The following is a 21,753-nucleotide window of genomic DNA, read 5'->3' as shown; positions in this document are numbered from 1 at the left end:
TGTTCAGGGAAATATTCTTTCACGTCGATCATAATTACGAGGGTAGGCTGAAAACTAATGAACACATGCTTGTAGACTACAAACAAAATGACCTTCAGATCCACTCCTGGTGGCATATGGAAGAAACGTTCTCCCTCAACACGCATACGTAGGTTTGAGGTCGTTACATTCATCCAGTGTGTTTTGAGAAGCGGAAGTATGGAGACGAGTTCTAGTGCTATGTCAACGCGAGTTGAACAGCGTGCTGTTATCGAATTTTTAACTGCTGAAAAAGTGACTCCTACTGAGATTCATCGTCATTTAAAGGCTGTTTATGGTGACGATACTGTTGATAGGTCTATTGTAAATGGATGGGTGGTAAAATTTAGTGGTTGCGGGCCTGGAAAAGCCATGACTGTTGATTAAACACGCAGCGGACGTTTAAAAATGACCGGCGAATTACTCTAAAGCGTACCGCAAACCACATTGGAATATTCAAGAAACGTGTCGGCTTCATTGCTGAACAATTGGGATACCGTAAAATTGTGCACGATGAGTATCACGCTGTATCACAGACGAGAACAAACAAAACCCTCCTTACTTCCCCGATCTTGCGCCTTGCGATTTTTATTTTTTTCCTTAACTCAAGGGAAATCATTACATCTCGGACGATGAGGTGAAGGCCAAAATTCGATGGCAGCCCTCTGTTTAACAGCGAGGCGTGTGGACTAGCGTTGTCATGTTGCAAGATTATTGGCGCCAGGCTGCCTTTAACTCGACAAACTTCTTCCTTGGATATTCCAATGTGGTTTGAGGTACGCTTTAGATTAATTCGCCGATAATTTTTAATCAAATCTTCGACGGGTTTGCGATATTTGTCGTCTGTGGCAGTGATCGGACGTCCGCTGTGTGTTTAACCAACAATTATGACTTTTCCAAGTTCGCAACCACGAAATTTTACTACCCATCGATTTTCAATAGACCTATCAAAAGGTTCATCACCATAGACAGCCTTTAAACGACGATGAACCGCAGTAGGAGTCACTTTTTAAGCATTTAAAAATTCGATAACAGCTCGCTGTTTAACTCGCGTTGACATAGCACTAGAACACGTCTCCATATTCCCGCTTCTCAAAATACACTGGATGAATGTAACGACCTCAAACCCGCGTATGGGTGTTGAGGGGGAATGTTACTTCCTTATGCCACCAGGAATGCTTATGAAGGTCATTTTGTTTGTGGTCTACAAGCATGTGCGCATTTTTTTCAGCCTACCCTCGTAGTTTGCATATGCTGAATTCGTGGCTGAAATTGTGATTTCGTGCCAGTCTGAACCACCCGATTGAGGAAACCCTTTAAAAAATACGATAGGCAAAGAACTTAAGGGAGGAAATTCCCTCTGCACAATACAATGCGATGTACCCGAGTGAGTCGGTATGGCCACCACTCTCGGTAGTGACGACGTGGACAGCGAGGGTGGAGTGCGGAGATCGCGGGCTTTAAAATAGCTAGTTGCGGTGACGCGCCAGTCTCTTCTGAGGACCTATGTGGCAGTTCCCAAGGACAAGGCCAGGCGGGGTGGACCCGTGTCCATTTAGTGTAAACATCGCAGGTAAAGTTCGCTCCGTGTCCCCCGGGTGGTTAGCAAGGCGAAGGTTTGCCGACTCGGGCAAACATCACACTCTCCGTGGCCATTTGAAAGTTTACAGAGACGATTTTTCCACAGGTCGAGCCAGAGTTAATGTAACGAAATTTTTTTTCGAAATGCGTTCGCTGTGCATGGGAGAACCTGGGATTTGGTCCTAATTGAAATTTATTGTAGAACTCTGTGCAGACACGAATGCAAAAGTCTAGTTTTTACAAGTTTGAAGTAGGGAGTAGTAGTTCTCGGCTGTAATGCAATATGCTCGTATCAACTAAAATGTGAGTTATATATCGCATTGATATGTCAAGTGGTAATGACTTGAGGATTTTACTGCAATGTGACACCCTCCGCAGCCGTTCCCTCATCGAATAGACAAATTCAAACAACCCGAACTATTGGTTATTTTTGGAAATTCACTCCCTTGTGCTAATTTCTTCTACAATGCCGTATCGTTGTATGTTTGTTCGTTCTTGTCACATTCACTGAGACTCAAAATATTCCTCGTATTAAGTCTCCTCAACCATACTCACTCTTTACTTTCTCAGGCTACCCTTTCCTCTTTTACCATTTAATCTTCTCGATATTTTCATGCACCCAAGTATAGGCCCTCCAGTATTCTACTTCTCGTCCAACCCTCGACTCGAGTGATATCTATGTCGGTGAAAGCCATGATAATGATAGAGACCAGTTATTCTGAGAAATAATGATATAAATACCCTCTAGAGATATCATTTTTATAGAGCTGATGAGGCGAGTAGTTTCAAATTGGCATACCGTAAAATTGGCGTCGAATCGCATAGCCCTAATGCTTTATGAAATGTGACTGAGGTATTGAAAATAGAGAATTCGCCCATCGTCAAGGCTCAAAGGTTTGAATCTAATCCGTGATCACTGGGCTAGTCGATCCATTCAGTGCCCAGTAGGATGATGATCCGACTAACTCTCCTACTCTTAGACATGTAAGTGATGTGTGACCCAACTGGTATGAGCTTTGTTTAGACCTCTACCTGTGATTACATCACGCTCATCTCTGCGTAACTCCTGGGGATTTGATACCTGTCATTCACTCCAGTCATTTTCAAATCCTGATTCACTTCCATTCGTTCACCAGTTTTTTTCAGCCGAGAGAGCTGAAGGATGCGTCGTGAATACGGAGTAATTCAACCACGTTCTTACACAATTAATTTACTTTGACTTCATAAAACATTGTACCGAAGAATAGTCGAACGTCCATCACTGAACTTCCTCAGGCGACTTTTCATGCTGAAGGGAATCGAGGATTTTCCTCAAGTGACTTGACGAACTTTATGTCCCCCCCACCCAGTCATTTGCATATTTTATTCCTCATTCTTTCTGCCTTCCTGAAGAAGGCTTCCCAGGAGTTTCTTTTCCCCATCGCCAATACCCACGGGGTGGTCGATGCCGCTGTTGCGCCTTTAACGTCTCCCCCTCCACCCCACACTCACACACACACACCAAGGACGATGGTTTTCGCCCACGCACCAATTTTGCTGCGGGCGAAAGTTTTCTTTCGTGTGTTCGCCGCTTCTTCGTGTTTTTTCTCTTCGGCCAACGGGGAAAGTAAACATTTTTATGCTAAATTTGCTCTAGAATGCGTGGCGAACCCTCCCCTGCATTTACGAGCGGCCGTCTGATTATGCTGGATTGTAATATGGCAGTCATTATTTCCATTCAGAGTTTTGAAGCTCTCGCTTGTGATTATCGAATTACTTCGAGGTCAGATTACTAATTGATTATTGCGTGGAAATTTCACCGTGAAGAAACCACTCCATCGGGACCATCCAATTTTCAATTCCCAACAACCATTGGAATAATAAACTAAAATTTATATTTTACCATTGTTGATGTTTTTCTGTAGCTATATGAAAAAAATTGAAAAACGACCATTAAAGAGCCGAAGGAATGAAGGGACTGAGGTTATTTTACTATCCAGAGTTTGTCTGTAATTCTTCCACGCTGCAAAACGTTCTGTTCTGTTTGTTTGACTGAGTTTGAGGATTTATAATTTATATTTTAAAACAGTCGACAATAAATTATTCATGATCAGATTTGATCTTCCCTAATGGAAAATGTATACGTTCCGTTTCCTGTCTGTTTCACATTGTCAGTGAATAAGCATTTTAAAAAAATACTACCTTGATCAAAACGTTCCCGGAATAACCACCGTGTGGCGCTCCCATCGTTCCGATTTGAGTTCTGTTTTTTTTGTTAAATTGGTACATCTGTTGTTGATATTCCCTTTAAATCTTAGTGTCATAACTTGACATTTGCAAAAGTTACGTAGCCAAGAGTACATCTATCTCTGTGTGTGTTGGCGATTTTTTACAATTTCAGAAATGGATTTAAATTTGCAACAACGAACTTGTATTAAATTTTGCGTAAAAAACGGATTTAGTGGCGCACGGACGTTGGAAATGTTGGAAAAGTGTTTCGGCAACGATTCTCTAAAAAAACGGTCGTTTACCAGTGGCACGAGCGGTTCAGAAGTGGTCGTGAGTCAATCGAAGATGATGAACGCAGTGTCAGACCATCTGCATCGAAAGTCGGTGAAAAAATTGATAAAGTAAAAGAAATGTTGGTCAATAACCGCAAATTAACCATCAGAGAAATAGCGGAGGACTTGAACATTGCCTATGGATCCGCCCAAGACATTGTGGTTAATGATTTGGGTTTCCGTCGTGTAGCAGCAAAGTTGGTTCCAAAATACCTCAATTTCATGCAAAAAAGAGACCGTGTTGACGTCGCAAAAGACATGATTTGCGAGGCTGAATCCGATCCCACATTCATCAAAAGGATCATTACTGGAGACGAGACGTGGGTTTATGAGTACGACACGCAATCCAGACATCAGGCAAGTGAATGGCGTTCACCAAATGAGCCGAGACCAAAAAAACCACGTCGTTTTCAGTCAAAAAAGAAGGCAATGCTGACGGTTTTCATGGATTACAACGGTGTAGTGCATCATGAATTTTTGCCAGAAGGCCAGACAGTAAACAAAGAGTATTATTTGGGCGTTATGAGACGTTTGCGTGAAGCAATTCGCCGAAAGAGACCAGAAATGTGGGCAGAAAACTCGTGGATTTTGCACCATGATAACGCACCGTCGCACAGTGCTATCACTATTCGTAATTTTTTGACGAAAAATGCAACAAATACCATCCAACAGCCACCGAATTCACCTGATTTGGCTCCCTGTGACTTCTTTCTGTTCAATCGAGTTAAAAAACCATTACGGGGAACGCGTTTTAGCAGCCGAGAGGAAGTAATGGAAAAATCGCAGGAAGCACTGATTGACATACCGAAAACCGAATATAAAAAATGTTTCGAGGATTGGATCAAGCGCTGGCATAAGTGTGTTGCAGTCGATGGGGATTACCTTGAAGGGGACAATATAGATTTAGATGAATAAACTTGTATTTTTAATTTTCTGAATAAATTCCGGGAACTTTTTGATCAAGGTAGTATGCCATATAAAAGAGACGAGCGTAAAAAAATATTCTTCGGGAGATGCTTACTCAGATGTGGAATTGACCTGCCCGTCTTTCAGAATTATTGTTCCATTTAATTTTATCATGGTAATTTTGATGTTTCTCATTGAGACCCGTCCTCTTCAGTAACAATTTGACTATTGAAATCTAATAAATGGTTAATCTAATAATAATAATAAATCTAATCTGGATAAAGGTGTTTTTTAGATCATTCTGTACCAGAGTGACTGCTATCACAAAATACCTCCTTGGTCCTTGATGGACACTCGTAAATTCGTCGATGGCTGGCCGTTACTCGCTCTTATTAGATTTTTTCTCACTCTCCATGGAGTTTATTGTAGTTGTAAACTTGCTGAAAATTAGCTTTCGCGATGTCTTGGCTTCTTGAATTGCAATTTCAATAGGGTATGTGACAATGTTAACTGCACTATATTTAGTACACCGGCCGATAAAACGGCTTTCCTCCCGAAACCATGGTGGTAGTAGTAGTAGTTTTTACGGGAGGCGACCGACAGCTAAGGTCATTTGCGCCATTAGGGATGTTTGGGAAAGGAGGTAGGGTGGAGAGAAATCCGGCGTCGGCATTAGCCTACTTTTGTCGAAAGGCGCAAGGGGTCCGCAGTTTAACGTCCCACCCGACGGACGTCGTACTCACTCAAAGTGCTCTCCACAAAGTTAGCCACTGCACCATCTGGACTCCTACGAAACTATTGTCTCCCCTGAATGGTCTTATCGGCCGCTTCCTGTGTTCTCGGTTGTATTTCCTCGGCAATGTCTTCTAATCTCACTTGATTATTAATATAGCACATTTTACAAGATAACGAGACTTCATTGTCACGGAAGAGGGCATCATATATCGGTAACGCCTCGCTGATGTTCCGTCTCCTTTTCATTTCCTTCCAATCCATGGAAAGGTTGTTGATACAGTTAATCTTTTGTCCTTCTCACGAAGTCTCTCAGCCGAATACCACCACGTATTACCGTATACCGCTAGAACTTGTCCATGCCTTATTCTAAGTTAAAATGAAATATTTCTATAATAAATCATATTTAATCAAAAGGTATGAATAAAGTAAAATGGCAACTAAATACATGTAGTCTTTCCGAAAAAGTTGTTTGACTACATTTCTTCAGGTATGATACCTAAATGTTGACAGCATTTTGCGTATATTCTATAAGTGTTACAGTGACGAAGGACATTGAAATGATCCAAAGAGTGCTGATTGGAAACTGTAGCCGATCCGAAAGCCAGATGGCTACTTTCTTGCGTAATTATTCTATTGTTGAAAAACTTCGGTTCAAATATTTTGGTGCGAGAGAATTGAATATCAGCTAGTCTGTAGAAAGAAGGTTCGGCTTTCTTTTAGCGTTTTATTATTAGGTGAATTAAAACAGTCTTCCGAAATTCCTGGATAGTGATAGGTGTGGAGGGAACGTGTCGAATATATTCATAAAACTAGGTATTAATATTGAAATTGTGGTCTCTTAAAATTGGGCGACAAAGACTATTTGAGTGACCATTGAAGTAATTTTCATGGAAGCATTAATTACACATTGTCGCATAACATGGAAGAAAACGTAGTTGCGTAATGGAGTAGGACTCATGGCCGATGGAGTTGCATTAAAAAGGAAGAATTTTTTTAATATCCCCTTAGACATTGCTATTTTAAAATTTCCCGTACCTCTTATATCCATTTTTCATATTGTTTTCCCCATAGATGGTGATTTTATAATTTTTTCATAAAATATCTCTAAAATGTGCCCACATTTTTGTCTAGGAAGTATTTTTTTCGTAGTTCGTTATATTTTTATACTAGATCAGGGCCTTTATATCGTCTAAACATTGTCCCAGCCTTATTTCTTGGATGAATCACCATCATCTAAATCTGACTGAAATACATCCAAGTCGAAATTTCAATAATCTCTAAACATAATCAGTTTGGTTATAATAGCTGGAATTCGGACCTGATGGGAAACGTTGATCTGATGCCGACATAAAAGATGGGGTCTGGTAATAACTGCCTGAATCCGGCGACTTTTCCGAGATCGTCGGCACATTTAAGATATAAGGTTGCTCGTATGACACGTGAAGGAACGATATTTAATTTATATCATTGCATTACTGCAGCGAGGTGCAATCGAAGTATCGAGGTACGGGGGAACCCGAGATGGTTACTTTCCGCGATTTTTTACAAAGTCAGCGTTATAATCGCCGAAAATAACGGTTTTATTGCTGAGGAGTGATACTGCTTAAAAAGGCTTTAAAATCGTACTGCTAATTGGTTTTTGAAAATCTATTAAAAAAATACCACAAAGAGTTTTATGGTGATTCAATTTACCCTGAGAGAATAAACTCTATGATTTTTTTCGTATGAATCCACTGTAGATCCGACGTAGACCCATTGCGGAGGACCGCCTCAATTTTGCGACTCCTCAATAAAGTCGAGATTATAAAATCTTTTCATTTGGACTCATAGGAGATTTTAGTATTGCTGAGTTTAGAGAAGGGACTGGCTAATATTTTAAAGACATATCAAGTTTAGAAGCACCAAACGCCGCTGTAATTAGCTTCCAACAATCAAAAACTAATTTTTAAACCTTAAATTCAAAGGAGTATCGTCTATTGTAGACGTACATTGGGCCGACTGATTGAAACCCTTCACGCCTATTATTCCACTCGTTGGATGTATTGATAATCGCTGGTTCCAGAATTGATTGGTTGAGGGTAAAAAGGGCGAGGGTATTTATTAAAATTGGGTAAGGAATTTGGAGATATACGAGGTGTTGTCACACTATTATGTTTCAGGAGGCAGTGTTCGCCGTAACGCTCTTAAGCACTCGTAAAAATTCTCATAAACGTCACAAATCTCATTAACGATTGACTGATGATTTTAGCGCCACGTCATCATGACCTTCACTGGATCACGAATAACGCGGACACCCAGATACCATTGGAATCTCGAGTGCTTTTGCCTGGTATTCCCGTTCCCCTAAGGAGTGAATAGTTTTTATCATTCATATTGTATAAGGATTTCAAGTTCGCGAATGAAATCTTCGTACGGGCTAAGAACGGGCAGCAGAGCGAAACTTCCCATAAACTCTTATGATTACCTAAAATTACATAAATACGAGTAAAGACGCGATATGTTATCGACGCGTTGATAATCGTGAGATTTCTCGCTAACCTTCAAGTGGAAAGGGAACTCGTTTGCTCGAGTGTCGTTGATATTTGACAAGAGAGCCGGGCAGTAGTGCGACAAGCATGAGTGGCGAAAGAAGCAAACCGAAGTCTCCGCCGGAGAAGCAATATTCCAGGTAATTGCTTTCCCATAAATTACTGCATTTTGATGGTCGTCGCGTGGTTTGTCGAGAGCATCGTGTCACGTCCGACGCGAAGAACCACGGGGACCCAAAACTATTTATGAGCAGCCGCCGTGACCGCAACCCGTTAACCTGGGTGAATTAACCCGTTAATTTTCAGTGAATTCAGTGTCAATTTTCCGTTCGCTATCCTGAAAGATCCTTGGCCTCCAAATCTCGGAACTTCAGTGACAAGTTTGAAGAAACAGAAAGAAAAGGAGAAAGGAACAATGAAAAGTTAAGCGATTTCTACATTAGGGGAAAAGGTTAACTTGGTGTACCTAGAGATCCGAAGAAGGGAGAGAGATCCGATGTCGGCATTGGTTATACGCTCGATGAAATTCTACGAGGTGTTCGCCCTGGTTTAGCTGTCGATTTGTGAGATAAATTATCACGGCATCCGATTATATCGGGTCCAGAATACGAATTAGAGTTCACCACAACGGGGATCCGTAGCCAAACCCTAAACGTGGGAAGTTACCTGCAATACCCACCCCGTCCATGTTTCTGGAGTAATGAAGGAAAATTTGCGTCTAGATTTGCAACAAAAACAAATATACTTTTTGTCTAGGACTTCAAGTCGAAACTGAAAACAAAATAACGTATATTGAATGGGTAGCGACGGCCATAGCTAATATTAAGCACGATTATAATTTTGATTTTGGCGCTGATGCAATATTTTTGGGCCAGATATTTACGGTGATTTTAGTATTATTCATCATAAGGCCGACTTAGAGTTAAGGTATTTTTTACCATTAGGAATAGATGGGTAATTCCGTAGCGGTAGTATGTTAACGGAATTGGACAAAGATAAAGAGAAATCCGAATTAGGCAGTAGCCAACTCCTAACGAAAGACGCCAGGGGGTCCGAAATTCCTCGTCCCACACAACGAACATCGTGCTACACTTGGAAGTGCTCTCCACATAGTACTTTCAAGTAGGAATTAGGATACCTCTGAAAAATTCTGCCACTTCCGGGATACGAACCCGTGCTCTCGACGTTGGATAGCAACCAGCCACTTCATCAACCCGATCCCTTACATTTTTCACTTTAGAGGCATTACTGACTACTGCAGTCCCGTGGTGAAAAAAGTACACGCCGCCCAGCCTGCAGCCGTGTACTCCACTGCATTTCTTCATGATCTTACAAAAGCATATTCTTTCTCCCAAATGTTGCTTTTGGAGAAATGGCGGGTTTTTTTATATCAATAACCAATTGATGGTGCGTTATTGTTTTGAATCTTGTTTTCTGCCCAATTTATCGATATTTCTGTTTTAGTTAAAATTGACATTTCAGTCGTTTGAATGTGTAATTGTTACTCGTGTGGTCTGTCTTCGATTTCAAACTAAATTTTTCAGGGATTCGAAGAGTCTATCTAATCGTAATCTGATTATTAAAGAAAGGCTTAAAGTGCGGGAAGAATGGATGTGTAATAATCATCGTGATTGTCATTTACCGTAAAAAAATAACCTGATAACAGAAATCTCAAGATTTTATCGCGGAGTTTGGGGAACAGAAGAACTCCAATCGATTGGATATGATTGAGTATAATATTTATCATGTAGAAACTTAATATATTACCTGCTATTACTTCTGTTTTGTAAAATGAGAAAATGCAATCGGGGAATTTTTTGTGAAATATTGTTTAATTAAGGGTATGGTAAAGTATTTGTTTAGCGAACTCATATTGTTTCCTCACTTTCAAATATAAGAGTAATATCTGTGACCAACTGCCCTGAGAGTATTGTTCAGTCGGGCGTGAAATTAAATGATGAATATGTATTTGGCCAACAATCGCCGCGCTCCAATACCTGAATCTCTCCCCATTCATCATCCTACATCTCCCAGTGAACCTAGCGCTCACTTCGCTGCCATTGTCTCACGCCGTGTGGAATTCATACACTAGGGTTAAAGTGGGTGAGCAGTTTCTTTATCTGCTCCACATTTGGCCTCCCAAGAAGATTCATGTCCAGAAAATTACATAGCCGTGTAGGTAATTGCATTTGAATAATTAATCTAATGCCAATGCATGCCAATAATTCTCGGCAAGCACCCGAGGTACCTGAAGATGTCACATATGTGATTTAACCGATCGTGTTGCAAGTTTGGTGAAATCGACGTGATTTTCTAATTCCTCTCAGTTAATATTTTGAGATTGCCAAGTGTGCAGACTTAACTTAAGTTCATAATCGGAACCTGAGGGCGCACGGACACCCCACTTCTGAAAAATATACGAGTGCTTTTATGATTAAGTCGTGATGGTCCTAGTTCGATGATTGGCTGATACTCGATGGCACTACCGTATGAGAATTGAGAAAAGAGACCCGTTGTTTATCCTTGTAAAACATTTCCCGTATTCCAATTGTTGATCCGATTTTGTATAACCCCGTTAAGCAAACCCACGGCTTCTGTCCCAACTCAATTTAAATGCGGATGTAATTTCAATCGAAAGCGCGTTGTTACCCTTCAGCATTTGATGGTAAAGGTTTTTAGAGGTTTTCGTTTTATGTTTCACATTTTTCAGTCTTCATTCATGTCACGTAAGAAATGTCTATCAACCTGTATTAATAATGTGCATCACATCCCTTGATCTACCTCCAATTTTTCAAATTTGTATCAATATTATCTACTGGCGAATTGAATATCTGAACTTGTGCCTGCGGAAGGATGGAATATGCTTCGTTGTAGTAAATTTCGCGTTTTTTACAAAAAGGTTGGCATTCTTCGTTTGAATTCAGAATTAGTGATATCCTCTCTCCTCCAATCGACTCTTATCTCCCTCCTTGCGTTTGATTTTATACGAGGGTAGGCCGAAAAGTAATGCTCACATGCTTGGAGAGCGTGAACAAAAAAAAATAGCAAGATCGGGCGAAAAATACATTGAATTATAATTATTATGTTTCAAAATCATATATTTATTTTTCAAAATAGTTAGTTACCGTGAAGGCTAACACATTTCTTCCAACGTGTAACAAGTTTTTTCATTCCGTCACTGAAAAACTCTTTCATCTTTTCTCGAATCCAGAACTTCACAGCTGCCTTCACCTTATCGTCCGAGGTATAATCATTACCCTTGAGGTGTCTCTTGAGTTGATGAAAAAAATCGGGGGAATAAGGAGGGTGTGAAATCGGTTCAAATTTCAGATTTCGCAGAGCCTCTCCAGTTGCGCGCGAGGCGTGTGGACTAGCGTTGTCATGTTGCAAGATTATTGGCGCCAGGCTGCCTTTAACTCGACAAACTTCTTCCTTGGATATTCCAATGTAGTTTGCGATACGCTTTAGATTAATTCGCCGATCATTTTTAATCAAATCTTCGACGGGTTTGCGATATTTATCGTCTGTGGCAGTGATCGGACGTCCGCTGTGTGTTTAATCAACAATTATGACTTTTCCAAGTTCGCAGCCACGAAATTTTACTACCCATCGATTTACAATAGACCTATCAAAAGGTTCATCACCATAGACAGCCTTTAAACGACGATGAACCGCAGTAGGAGTCACTTTTTAAGCATTTAAAAATTCGATAACAGCTCGCTGTTTAACTCGCGTTGACATAGCACTAGAACTCGTCTCCATACTTCCGCTTCTCGAAATACACGGGATGAATGAAACGGCCTCAAACCTGCGCATTCATGTTGAGGGGGAATGTTACTTCCACATGCCACCAGGAATGCTTATGAAGGTCATTTTGTTTGTGGTCTACAAGCATGTGTGCATTAGTTTTCAGCCTACCCTCGTATATGGACACTCCCTTGTCCACGGCACGAGAGACACTACCACAATTCAGAACACTCTCTTGCTATCATATTACAAATTAGTTCAGGGTGAAATGACCATTCGAAATATTTTTTAGTTAACAGAGCGGTCTGGATGTAGAGTGTTTCACCATAGCGTTCCATTGTTATTTCCTAACAACCACCTCACCTCTTGTGTTTTGTGAAATTCAAGATTTCGGGGAAAAAAGTTCGAAATTTCCTTAGGTCTCCCTTTCAGCTTCTAAATCTGGGTTCCGGAACTGGTAAAAAGGACTGGAAGAATTTCCGGAAGAAAACCTCTCACCGGCCCTTGTTAATGTTTAAGGAGGAATATCCCCGGTTAAGAGAAAATCAGCGAACTCGACAGCCCTTCAAAATAAGACACTGGCAGTAAAGATAAGCCGTGTTCGTCTTGTGTGATCAGTATTTAAAGAAATGTGAATCTCGAAACGCATATGATCAAGTATTATTTGTACTGTTCTACGTATTATTTGTTTGGAGAGTATGTCTTTTTCATCCTTAAATATTAAATAAAATAGCTTAAACGAAAAAATAGATAGGTATAAAATGAAAATTTAAAATGGCAAAAATATTTCTGAATTGCCTAATTTTTAGCATCTATTTATTTTATTGATTTTCAGAGCAGGTATTTACCACAGTGGTATTCGGGAAGTGTTATTACATTAGAAAAATATTCGCCTCGCTCCTTTACATTTATATGTGTGGCGTTGATAATGTATCAAATACACAACATTTCTTTTGTCATGAGAATAATCTACGATTGAATTTATACCTATCCTAGTCTAATGAAAGCCAAAATAAAATTAATAAATTTATTGAGCTCATTTGAAAAAACAAAATGAGCATAAAAGATTAGTGAATCTAGTGTGATATTATTACAAAATTATTATTTTATACGAATTCTGGAAGTATTCGAGACGATATACATCAAATGACAATCTAATTAAAATGTCAATTCGGGATTGTATTAGATATATATCGTCCAAAAGATAGTTAGATGTATATCCCCCGATAAGCTTGGCATTTGTCACCAAATCAAAATCGGATTCCCTGAAGGTGGCTAGGTAAAAGTTTTCATAGTTGCCGCTGCAGACAAGGTTAAGTGGAGCTTTTAAGTTGCGTTCGAAGGAGCTTTGAACGACGACTTCAAGGGCCGAGAAGTCCTCCTTGATTGCCATTACCAACAGTCTAGGTAAATAATAATTGTCCCTAGAGCTACCGCAGATGCCCGAAACCGCGGAGAGCTGTGAACCCTATTCATAAATCGTTTTTCTTGTAAAGATACATGCATACCTGTGCTATAGTTTAATCGGTACTTTAAAAGCATCCTAGGGCATTGAAATACATCAAGACAGGATTAATGAAGTCCACTGGCATCAACGAGCAAGGCGCGGTAAGAAATGGGACGCGACAACGAACGTGGGTAGCGGGCAAGTGGTTTTTCCTTTGCGTCTTCTATAGAGTTTGATTGGTATATAGTATGACGCGCGAGATGAGACAAAAACGACACGGTAATGGATATGATACAGCAATAAAGAAGACACAGCAACGAATGCGGAAATGTGCATCCACGGATTACTGAGAACACGGAAACCAAATGCGTGGATACCGTGCAACACTGCTGAATTTATATTTACTCATTTAATATCGATAAAACTCACGCTATTCTTGGAACATGCCACAGTGTCTCTTGAAATGGCGTTTAGCGAAGTGAACAAGGTTTGGGGACCATAGAGCATCATGTATGTTTGGCGTAGACAATAACTAAATGCTCGCTAGATATGGAAATGCAAGCATCCTTGGCATCCGTCTCAGTGGTTTCAGACGTCATAAATAAGGCCGCTGCGTGTATGTGAGCAAATTAAAGATCCTTAGGTCCTCCCCTCAATTTCCCAACGGCTTAATTTGCTTGAAGTGGCGACAAGTTTCTGGCGCTCGTCTCCAAGTGACCGAAGGCTTACAGTTCCATCATGTTGTGAGTACAAATGCTCCCGTATAAACCGCTATTGAGGAAGTTTGTAATAATTGTTGTAATTTAACCGGCGGTTAGGCCGCTGTAAATCGCCTTCGCCCACATTTTCTAAGGATGCGCTGTTGTGTTCGGTTCAATTGAAAGCTCGCAGTTACAGTTTAAGTTGAGAGGGAATCCGTTGGGTTATTTTTAATTACAATAATTCTTTAACGAAGTAATCTTTCATTATTCGTAATGATTTCTCTTCGTTGTATTTTTTATTGTAATTTGTTCCATTCTCCGTCCTTATCAATGTAACTGACAGAAATTTGAAAACTTGGATTTCAGTTTTTGTACGAAAATTTCGATAATTTCTTGTTGTGTTGGGTTCCGAGGTTGCCTGCGTCTGGAGTATTTCAATAACTTCGTTGAAAACAATTCTTATACTTTGAGCCCTTTGCTAAATTCGTGTCTTTTGAATTGACTAAAAGCTGAAAAAGGACCAATCCGTTCAAACTTGCATTTACATCTTTCCTCGTTACCAATTCCAAGGAAACGGCATTTTCAAGAGTAAAAATCATAGGCGTGTGTGCACGTGAAATATTACGAGATTTTTTTCTTTTTATTCGATATTACTACGTCACTGATCGTTGCCTATAATCAAATGTCAGAGGAATTCTAATCGAGATCCAGTTCCCATTCCTTGTACCTCGCAAAAATTAGCTGGACGCGTTCATGTACGACTACTGTGAGATAGTGCTTATTATTAATTGATTTCGGAATGACTCCGTTGTGATGGATAAATTGAAAATATTACTACTGATTACATGCTTCATTTCAAAAGCTAGCTCTTTCCCTAAGTCGACGTTTTTAGCAAATTCTAAATAAATACATGTATGAATTACTTATTTATAGTTAAAACTGAAACCTTATTGCCCAATAGGTAATTATATGCATTTATGCCTATGCCAAATCAACTGATTATACGACTCGCCGCGGCAAACCAGGCCGAGTTTCCTTGAGAGTTTGGGGTTCCTCCATTTCTTGTCACTCGAACACGTCGAGGGGCATTTAAACGATGGAGAAGTCGATAAACTCTTCCCTTTTTCTTCGGGGGGGGGGATTAGGAAGGAGTTGAGAATCTTCCCTTGCAGCCCGTTGGCGCCGACGCCGGTCTGGCGGAAAAGCAATTTCCTGCAAACCGCCCACCCTATCTGTCGAACAACTTCACTTTCATTTTCAGCCCCATCAACCCTCCTGCTGTCTGTACATGGCCCTGTTCTTACTGGTTAATTTGGCCGATTAGCAATTGTTCTACTTTCCATATAAAAGAAGGGTTTGATGAGTTTCGTTCTCTTCCTATAATTAACTTTTGGTCACATGATACTCCGAATAAGAGAGCCTGATGCCTAAGACAAGCTTGTTCGTGTATTTTCCACCCGGCCAATGAAACCCTGCAATTATTAGTGTCGGTGCCTAACCAACCTGAAAAATATGAGCTCATTGATCACTACTTGGAGTATAACCTCACTTTAAACACACAGTGGTGTTCGTTAAATGTCTAAATATAAATCGAGAATCCAGTTGGGCCACTTAAAACTAAAGACACTCCTTTATTCATCATTAGGGATATGTATTCAAGAGCATAAATGCAGTGATAATCCCAATTTATGTTGTAAATGCACACCTGAGTAATGATATCATTCAGTTTGCTGATGCTGAGAGAAGTTTCCAGACATGAATCATTTATATTGCATTCATTACATTATATTATTATATTGCATACATTTATGAAGGTGTTCCTTTGAAATTAATAACATCATCTTTTTACAGGTTATTTGGAATAATTTGATTCTATAAATTTTTCAACTAACTTTAAAAACATTTTATAGTGTGGTCTTTTTGTAAGCTTTCAGTTTCATTTGTTTATCCTGCAAGTATCTTCCATTACAAAAAAATGCACAAACCTGCAGAAATTGCCCCTTATAATTTATGTTAACAAAATTCACCACATCTCTTTCTCCTGAGTTTAATGCCCAAGTTCACTGGTTTTGATGCTTATTATCTGTGATCATCAACACACATTTAATCTTGAATGGTGGCAACTGGAGGGTCAATGACTCAAATATGTATCTATCACAGAGTCATCATTTATGCAACTTTACCAATAATGTTGAGAAAAGGGTACAGTATTGACAAAATGAGTGATATAATGGCTGGACAAATGAATTCTAGATTTTGTTTTACCTTCACACATTTCACAATCATTTCAATGCTATGATCAGAAATGAAGAATAAGTTACTAAATAGGGCTGATAGTTATGCCAGCAATGCTTATGTTTATCAATTAACCAAGGTTTTGTAAAATTTAATGAGTTTACTACAAGGTTAATGTGGGATATATGGGGGGAAAGTGAGTCATTAAAACTAATTGAATTATGAAATGAAACTCCCAAGAAGTATGAGGCCAGGTAAGGTAGGAAAAATGGGGAAACATCAACTGGAATAATTGAAACACTTCATTTTTTCTGGTCAGTCAATTGAATGACAGTGAAGTAAGGGTATTAGAAGAAGAATTGCAAATGAAAATCAAGCATGTATTCAATATCGACATATGTTATTAGAGTGTAATAAGCCGAGTTCTGAGAGAGATTACAGAATAAATTGGTGACAGTATTGAGTAGTGTGTAGCAATATGAAACATTTAATTTAACAACTCAGAGGAATAGGATGGTTTGAGGCATCACTTTGCGGAAGTGATTCATAGCAGAAAAGAGAATACTTCTGTTCTGTACTGTTCTTCCACGTATATTTTTTAATACACGACCTAGGTTTTGACTTACAAAGCCATCATCAGGTAAAGTACCGAGGACACACAGCTTTATATGGTAGACAGAATTATACACGACCTAGATTTACACCTCCCCCCTCCTCTTCTCTGTCTACTATATAAAGCTGTGTGTCCTCTGCACTTTACCTGACAATGACTTTGTAAGTCGAAACCTAGGTCGTGTATAATAAAATATGTGCAGAAGAACAAAGTATTTTCTGTTTCAAAACTCGGAGGAAACTTAAAGGGAAAAGGTAAGGGTAGATTGGCTGTTTCTTTTTATTTTGGGCAGTAATAAAATTGGAAACAACTAATATTGAAATGAAAACAAAGGAGTAATTTGGGATTACATTTACATTGGGAAACAAAGATTAATTTGGGGGTACAAGGAAGTTGTTTGTAGAAAATGGAAGAAGTGAAAGGGGTGAAAATTGAATGTTAGTGGGATGTCAAAGACAGTGTTAGAAGGGAGGGAAGGAAAAGACAGTTAACCATCTTCATTACTGGTGATGAATCTTTAAATTGGTTTGACCCAATTCTCCATTCCATTCTCTCATTGGCTTCGTTACCTCTTCATGTCTCCATACTTATTCCCTTTTATAGCTTTTGTCTTTATGTCAATATCTCATTTGAGAATAATTTCATATTTATTCATGTTTTTCACTTGATGGTGGAAAATTTGATCATTCAAAAACTTTTTAGTTGAATAGCTTTCATTGATCTATAATTTAATGTTTTCTTTTACTTTTTTAGGTTTGATCCTTTCCAGCTCTATGAGGTTAGTCCAATTTCTTAAATACTTTTTCATTCATTGATATATTCTTAGCCATTTAAAAAATAATTTGACAATAATTTGTTATTCTTTAAATTATTCAAAGGTCTGCCACAAAAAATGTGCCATTTTAAGAGTTGAGGTTTACAATGGAAGCAATATTACCAAGGGATGGTGGGGAGACCTGTGTAAGTATTCTTCAAGTGATTTGGTATTCATTTTATTTTTAAGTAATTGATTTTCAGTTTAGAGAGATATCATTTGCCATGAGAAATTTTTGCTAGAAAAAGCAACTCCATCTCCATTTTCTATTCCAAAATCAATGTTATGTACGTTCAAACAAAATTGAGATGTATGAGATTATCTTTGCTACTTTTCCTCTCTGTGTTTTCACTTTCGAAAAATAAATCCATTGATTACATATACAGCATGTGATGTTTAATTTCTAATTAATTGATAACTTAATTCATTGGTATACTCTAAAATGGAGAACATAAAGCTCATTAGAAAATAATCCAAAATTTAATCAAACATTTTCTGCATCACATTTCCATAGGAAGTCATCATATCTAATAATAAAGGTTTTCATCACCCCTCAAAACTTTTTAATTATTCGAGCTGGATTTATATTGTAAAAAATAGTTCTTATTATTTTTATTATGTATTCATAGGCATTTTTAAATTGTTGTTTGTTACTTTATATGTTTAAAACTGCTCAGTTTTATTTGAATAAGTTTAAATTGGTCAAAATGCAAAACACATAAATTAATTTAGTCAATTGTAGCATATTATACTGTCACTGTGTTATTTTTATGGTTTCAGTGGATATACCAGATCCATATTTGATTCTCCATGTAAAAGGTACTCCCAATAGAAGGAAACGGACACCTGTCATTAATAACTGCCCAAACCCTGAGTGGAATGTTTGTTTCCAGTTTTATGTTGATCCTACTGAAAAACGGGAATTTTGTAAGTTGATATTGTTTTTTTCAGTCATCCAGGATATAGTTCATCCTATCAGCTTAACTCAAAAAGATTTCAAATTATTTTTTCCATAATTATAGCAAAATAAATCATCTCTATCTTATATGCGAAGGTTCAAACTCCATGTGTTATGCTAAATACTGATAATTATTTTTACCTCAAATGGTTAGTACTAATTTTTTGACTCCATTATATTTACATATGCCTTCTAATATATTATTCAACTAAAGTGTGTTTTATTTGGAATTGTTATTAATAAGCTCATTGCTATTATGTGACATGAATATTGTGTTGCTCGCTTTTGCGATGCCAAAAGAGGTGTGAGCAAGATATGGAATTAACTTGATTGTGTTATATCACAACTGCATAACAAAATGGCATGTGCTTTTCTTTCTGAGCTCAATTAAATTTTTTTTATTACCAAAACATTAATCGGTGAGGTGTTGGAGTTTTCGAATGGACTGTTAAAACTTTTTTCTTGCCTATGCTTGACTGAAATGATGGTGTGTCTTTCATGGCATCATATATGGTGCCATATTGTTGCCATATTATTGGCATTGGTATGCTTATATGCTTGAGATCCCTAGGTGCTATGGAATTTTTGGGACATTACTTAAAAATTGTTACATGAAATAACTTCAATTCCAGGCTAACTACAATGATATTCTGTATTTTTTTATTTGTGACTTTGTAGTTTTTAACATTATTATTAATTATTTGTGGGAAAATCATGCAGAGGGCATATTTTCTCACCGAATTTTAGGAAAAAAATCTCCTAGCTGTGCAAACTCTTCTATTTAATGAAATGGCAGAATGAAGCTAAATTGGATAAGAAATAAATGCAGAAGTAGTACTAGCGATGCCAGCGTCAAAATGTTCTGTTTGAAACTTTTTCATGTTTTAAATTTAAATTTATTGAATTTAGTTTTGTAAAGAAATTATATTTATCCATGTTATTTGCTTTATCATAATCCTATGAGTTATTTCATTTACATTAGGCACAAAAAACTTTTAAAATATTTTCCAGCCAAATTTTACACAAAACTTGATTTTCCATATATTTCTACTGATCCCTTAAAAATCATAAATTTGAGATTCCATTGTGTCACTTCCAATGGGTAAAACATTTTATGCTGCTCAGATTAGTAATATTTTAGTTATTGGTCCCTCAAAATTCCAATCATGAGTATATTTAAACTAAGAAAATTTTTTATACATTTTCGGGAGAGCTAAAATTATATTTTTGCCAAAAGTTTTAATTGGACTTTTTCACAATGGCATAATTTTATGTTTAACCCTTCATTTTCATGTGGCAATGTGTTAAAACTATTTATTTCTCTAAAATTTTCTGAAATTATGGTTTTATCCTCAGTTGTCACACTTATGGACAGCAATTACCTAATGGACCAGGAAATGGGGAATAAAGCCATTGACTTGAGTCATTTCAGTCCAGGAGTTGAGGAAGATGTGGTGGTTGATTATGACTGTGTGAGTAGATCAGACTTGAATTTTTCAAAAAGATATAAATCCATTCAGTTTTTTATTTAATTAATTGAATAACTGTATGCATTATTCTATTTGATATTTCTCATTATTAATGTATTAATATTGGACGTGATGTCCTAATACCAATATATTACAAAAAACTATTAATTAATTAGGTGAAGCATAATGTGGTATCCTAATAGATGTAGTTTTGATGCTGAGTATAGACTTATTTTATATTTACAGGGAGCCAAAGTGTACATGAAACTATCCATGGTGGAAGAGTAAGTAAATTTATTCATTTTACAAATAAATATGAAAGGTTTTTACTGTTTATCAAGCAAATAATGTGCTATTCTACATTTTGAAATGCTATGGATGCATTTGAGAAAAATGAAGTCTCCAGCTAATTTGAGCCATTTATAGAAAAATGTTTGGAATAATTTCAGGAAGAAACCCAATTTGAGGTTTAGTCTGGCCTTGTCAGAGGAGGAGAAATATTTTGTGAGAAGAAGACGAATGCACATTTGTGCAGCAATGCAGAAGATTCTTGGAAATAAACATGCACCCAAGGATGTTCGAGAGGTAATAAATCAGTTTGCAAGATTTAAGACTTGTGTTTCAGTTCTCATTCCAAGCTGCACCTCCACTGCCAAAATCATTTCCAGGGCTTACTAGCCTACTAATGGTTCATATTCACAGTTACTAAGTATGGCCTTTGTCTCTTGGAGACTCAATTTCTCTTTGTAGATTATTTTTTGCTTTTAAATATTTTTAATTACCAATGTCATCTGCTGAGAATACCATAGGGAGGACCTGGGAGGTTACTCTGTAAGTCATGTTAAGAATGGGAGTAAGTGGTGGTAATCATTTAGAATGCGGAATGAAATATTTTATCCAAGTCTTTTCGCTGCTTGAATGTCTATTGTGTGGCCATCATTTCTGCTATCTCAGTTTTCATTTTCCTGCCATGTGACTATGAGGCTGACTGCATAAAACATAATCAAAAACCTCTGGAGGACTAATAAAATAAATATGAAGAATGTCAACAGATAAAAAGAGTAGATTGGAGGGAAATTGCATGGTTGTGTCAATTTAGATCCCTGAGAGATCAAAACCCATTGCATCAGACCAATATTTATTTATATAATACCACATGTGAATTTCTTATTATTGAAAATTTCATGCTAAATCTACCTCAAATTACAAATACGTTGTATACAATTTTGAATGTTTTATAAAAAATTTCATCGTAGTATTAATGGCTTAAGTTTGTGGGCACTATGTTACTTTCTCCAGTGAACTGTCTTCATTCCTGAGCTCCCTACACTCAAATGTGATGAGTAAACCTTCTCTCTGTGGAAAAAACATAAAGAAATTGCGATTTAACTCTTTGTTGTGGGAAAATACTAAACAAATCCTCACTATTTATGTCCAATTTGGTTAAATATTAAAGTACTT

At 37.8% G+C, this 21,753-nt stretch overlaps 1 protein-coding gene across 1 annotated transcript in view; it reads left to right on the top strand.

Moving 5' to 3' along the window:
* The window catches only part of LOC139695306 (cytosolic phospholipase A2-like), a 100,236-nt gene that overhangs the window by 58,292 nt on the left and 20,191 nt on the right, over positions 1-21,753 (top strand). The window contains exons 3-8 of the mRNA XM_071594013.1: positions 17,805-17,829; positions 17,930-18,011; positions 18,646-18,792; positions 20,180-20,295; positions 20,539-20,576; positions 20,742-20,877. Of these exons, the coding sequence (XP_071450114.1) occupies positions 17,805-17,829; positions 17,930-18,011; positions 18,646-18,792; positions 20,180-20,295; positions 20,539-20,576; positions 20,742-20,877 (544 nt within the window). The remainder of the gene's footprint in view (positions 1-17,804; positions 17,830-17,929; positions 18,012-18,645; positions 18,793-20,179; positions 20,296-20,538; positions 20,577-20,741; positions 20,878-21,753) is intronic.

This window comes from Hetaerina americana, unplaced genomic scaffold (assembly GCF_022747635.1).
Source record: "Hetaerina americana unplaced genomic scaffold, ioHetAmer1.1.p SCAF_1, whole genome shotgun sequence".
Lineage (NCBI taxonomy): Eukaryota > Metazoa > Arthropoda > Insecta > Odonata > Calopterygidae > Hetaerina > Hetaerina americana.
The sequence above is the reverse complement of the archived record's forward strand: the minus strand, read 5'-3'. Positions and strand labels throughout refer to the sequence as shown.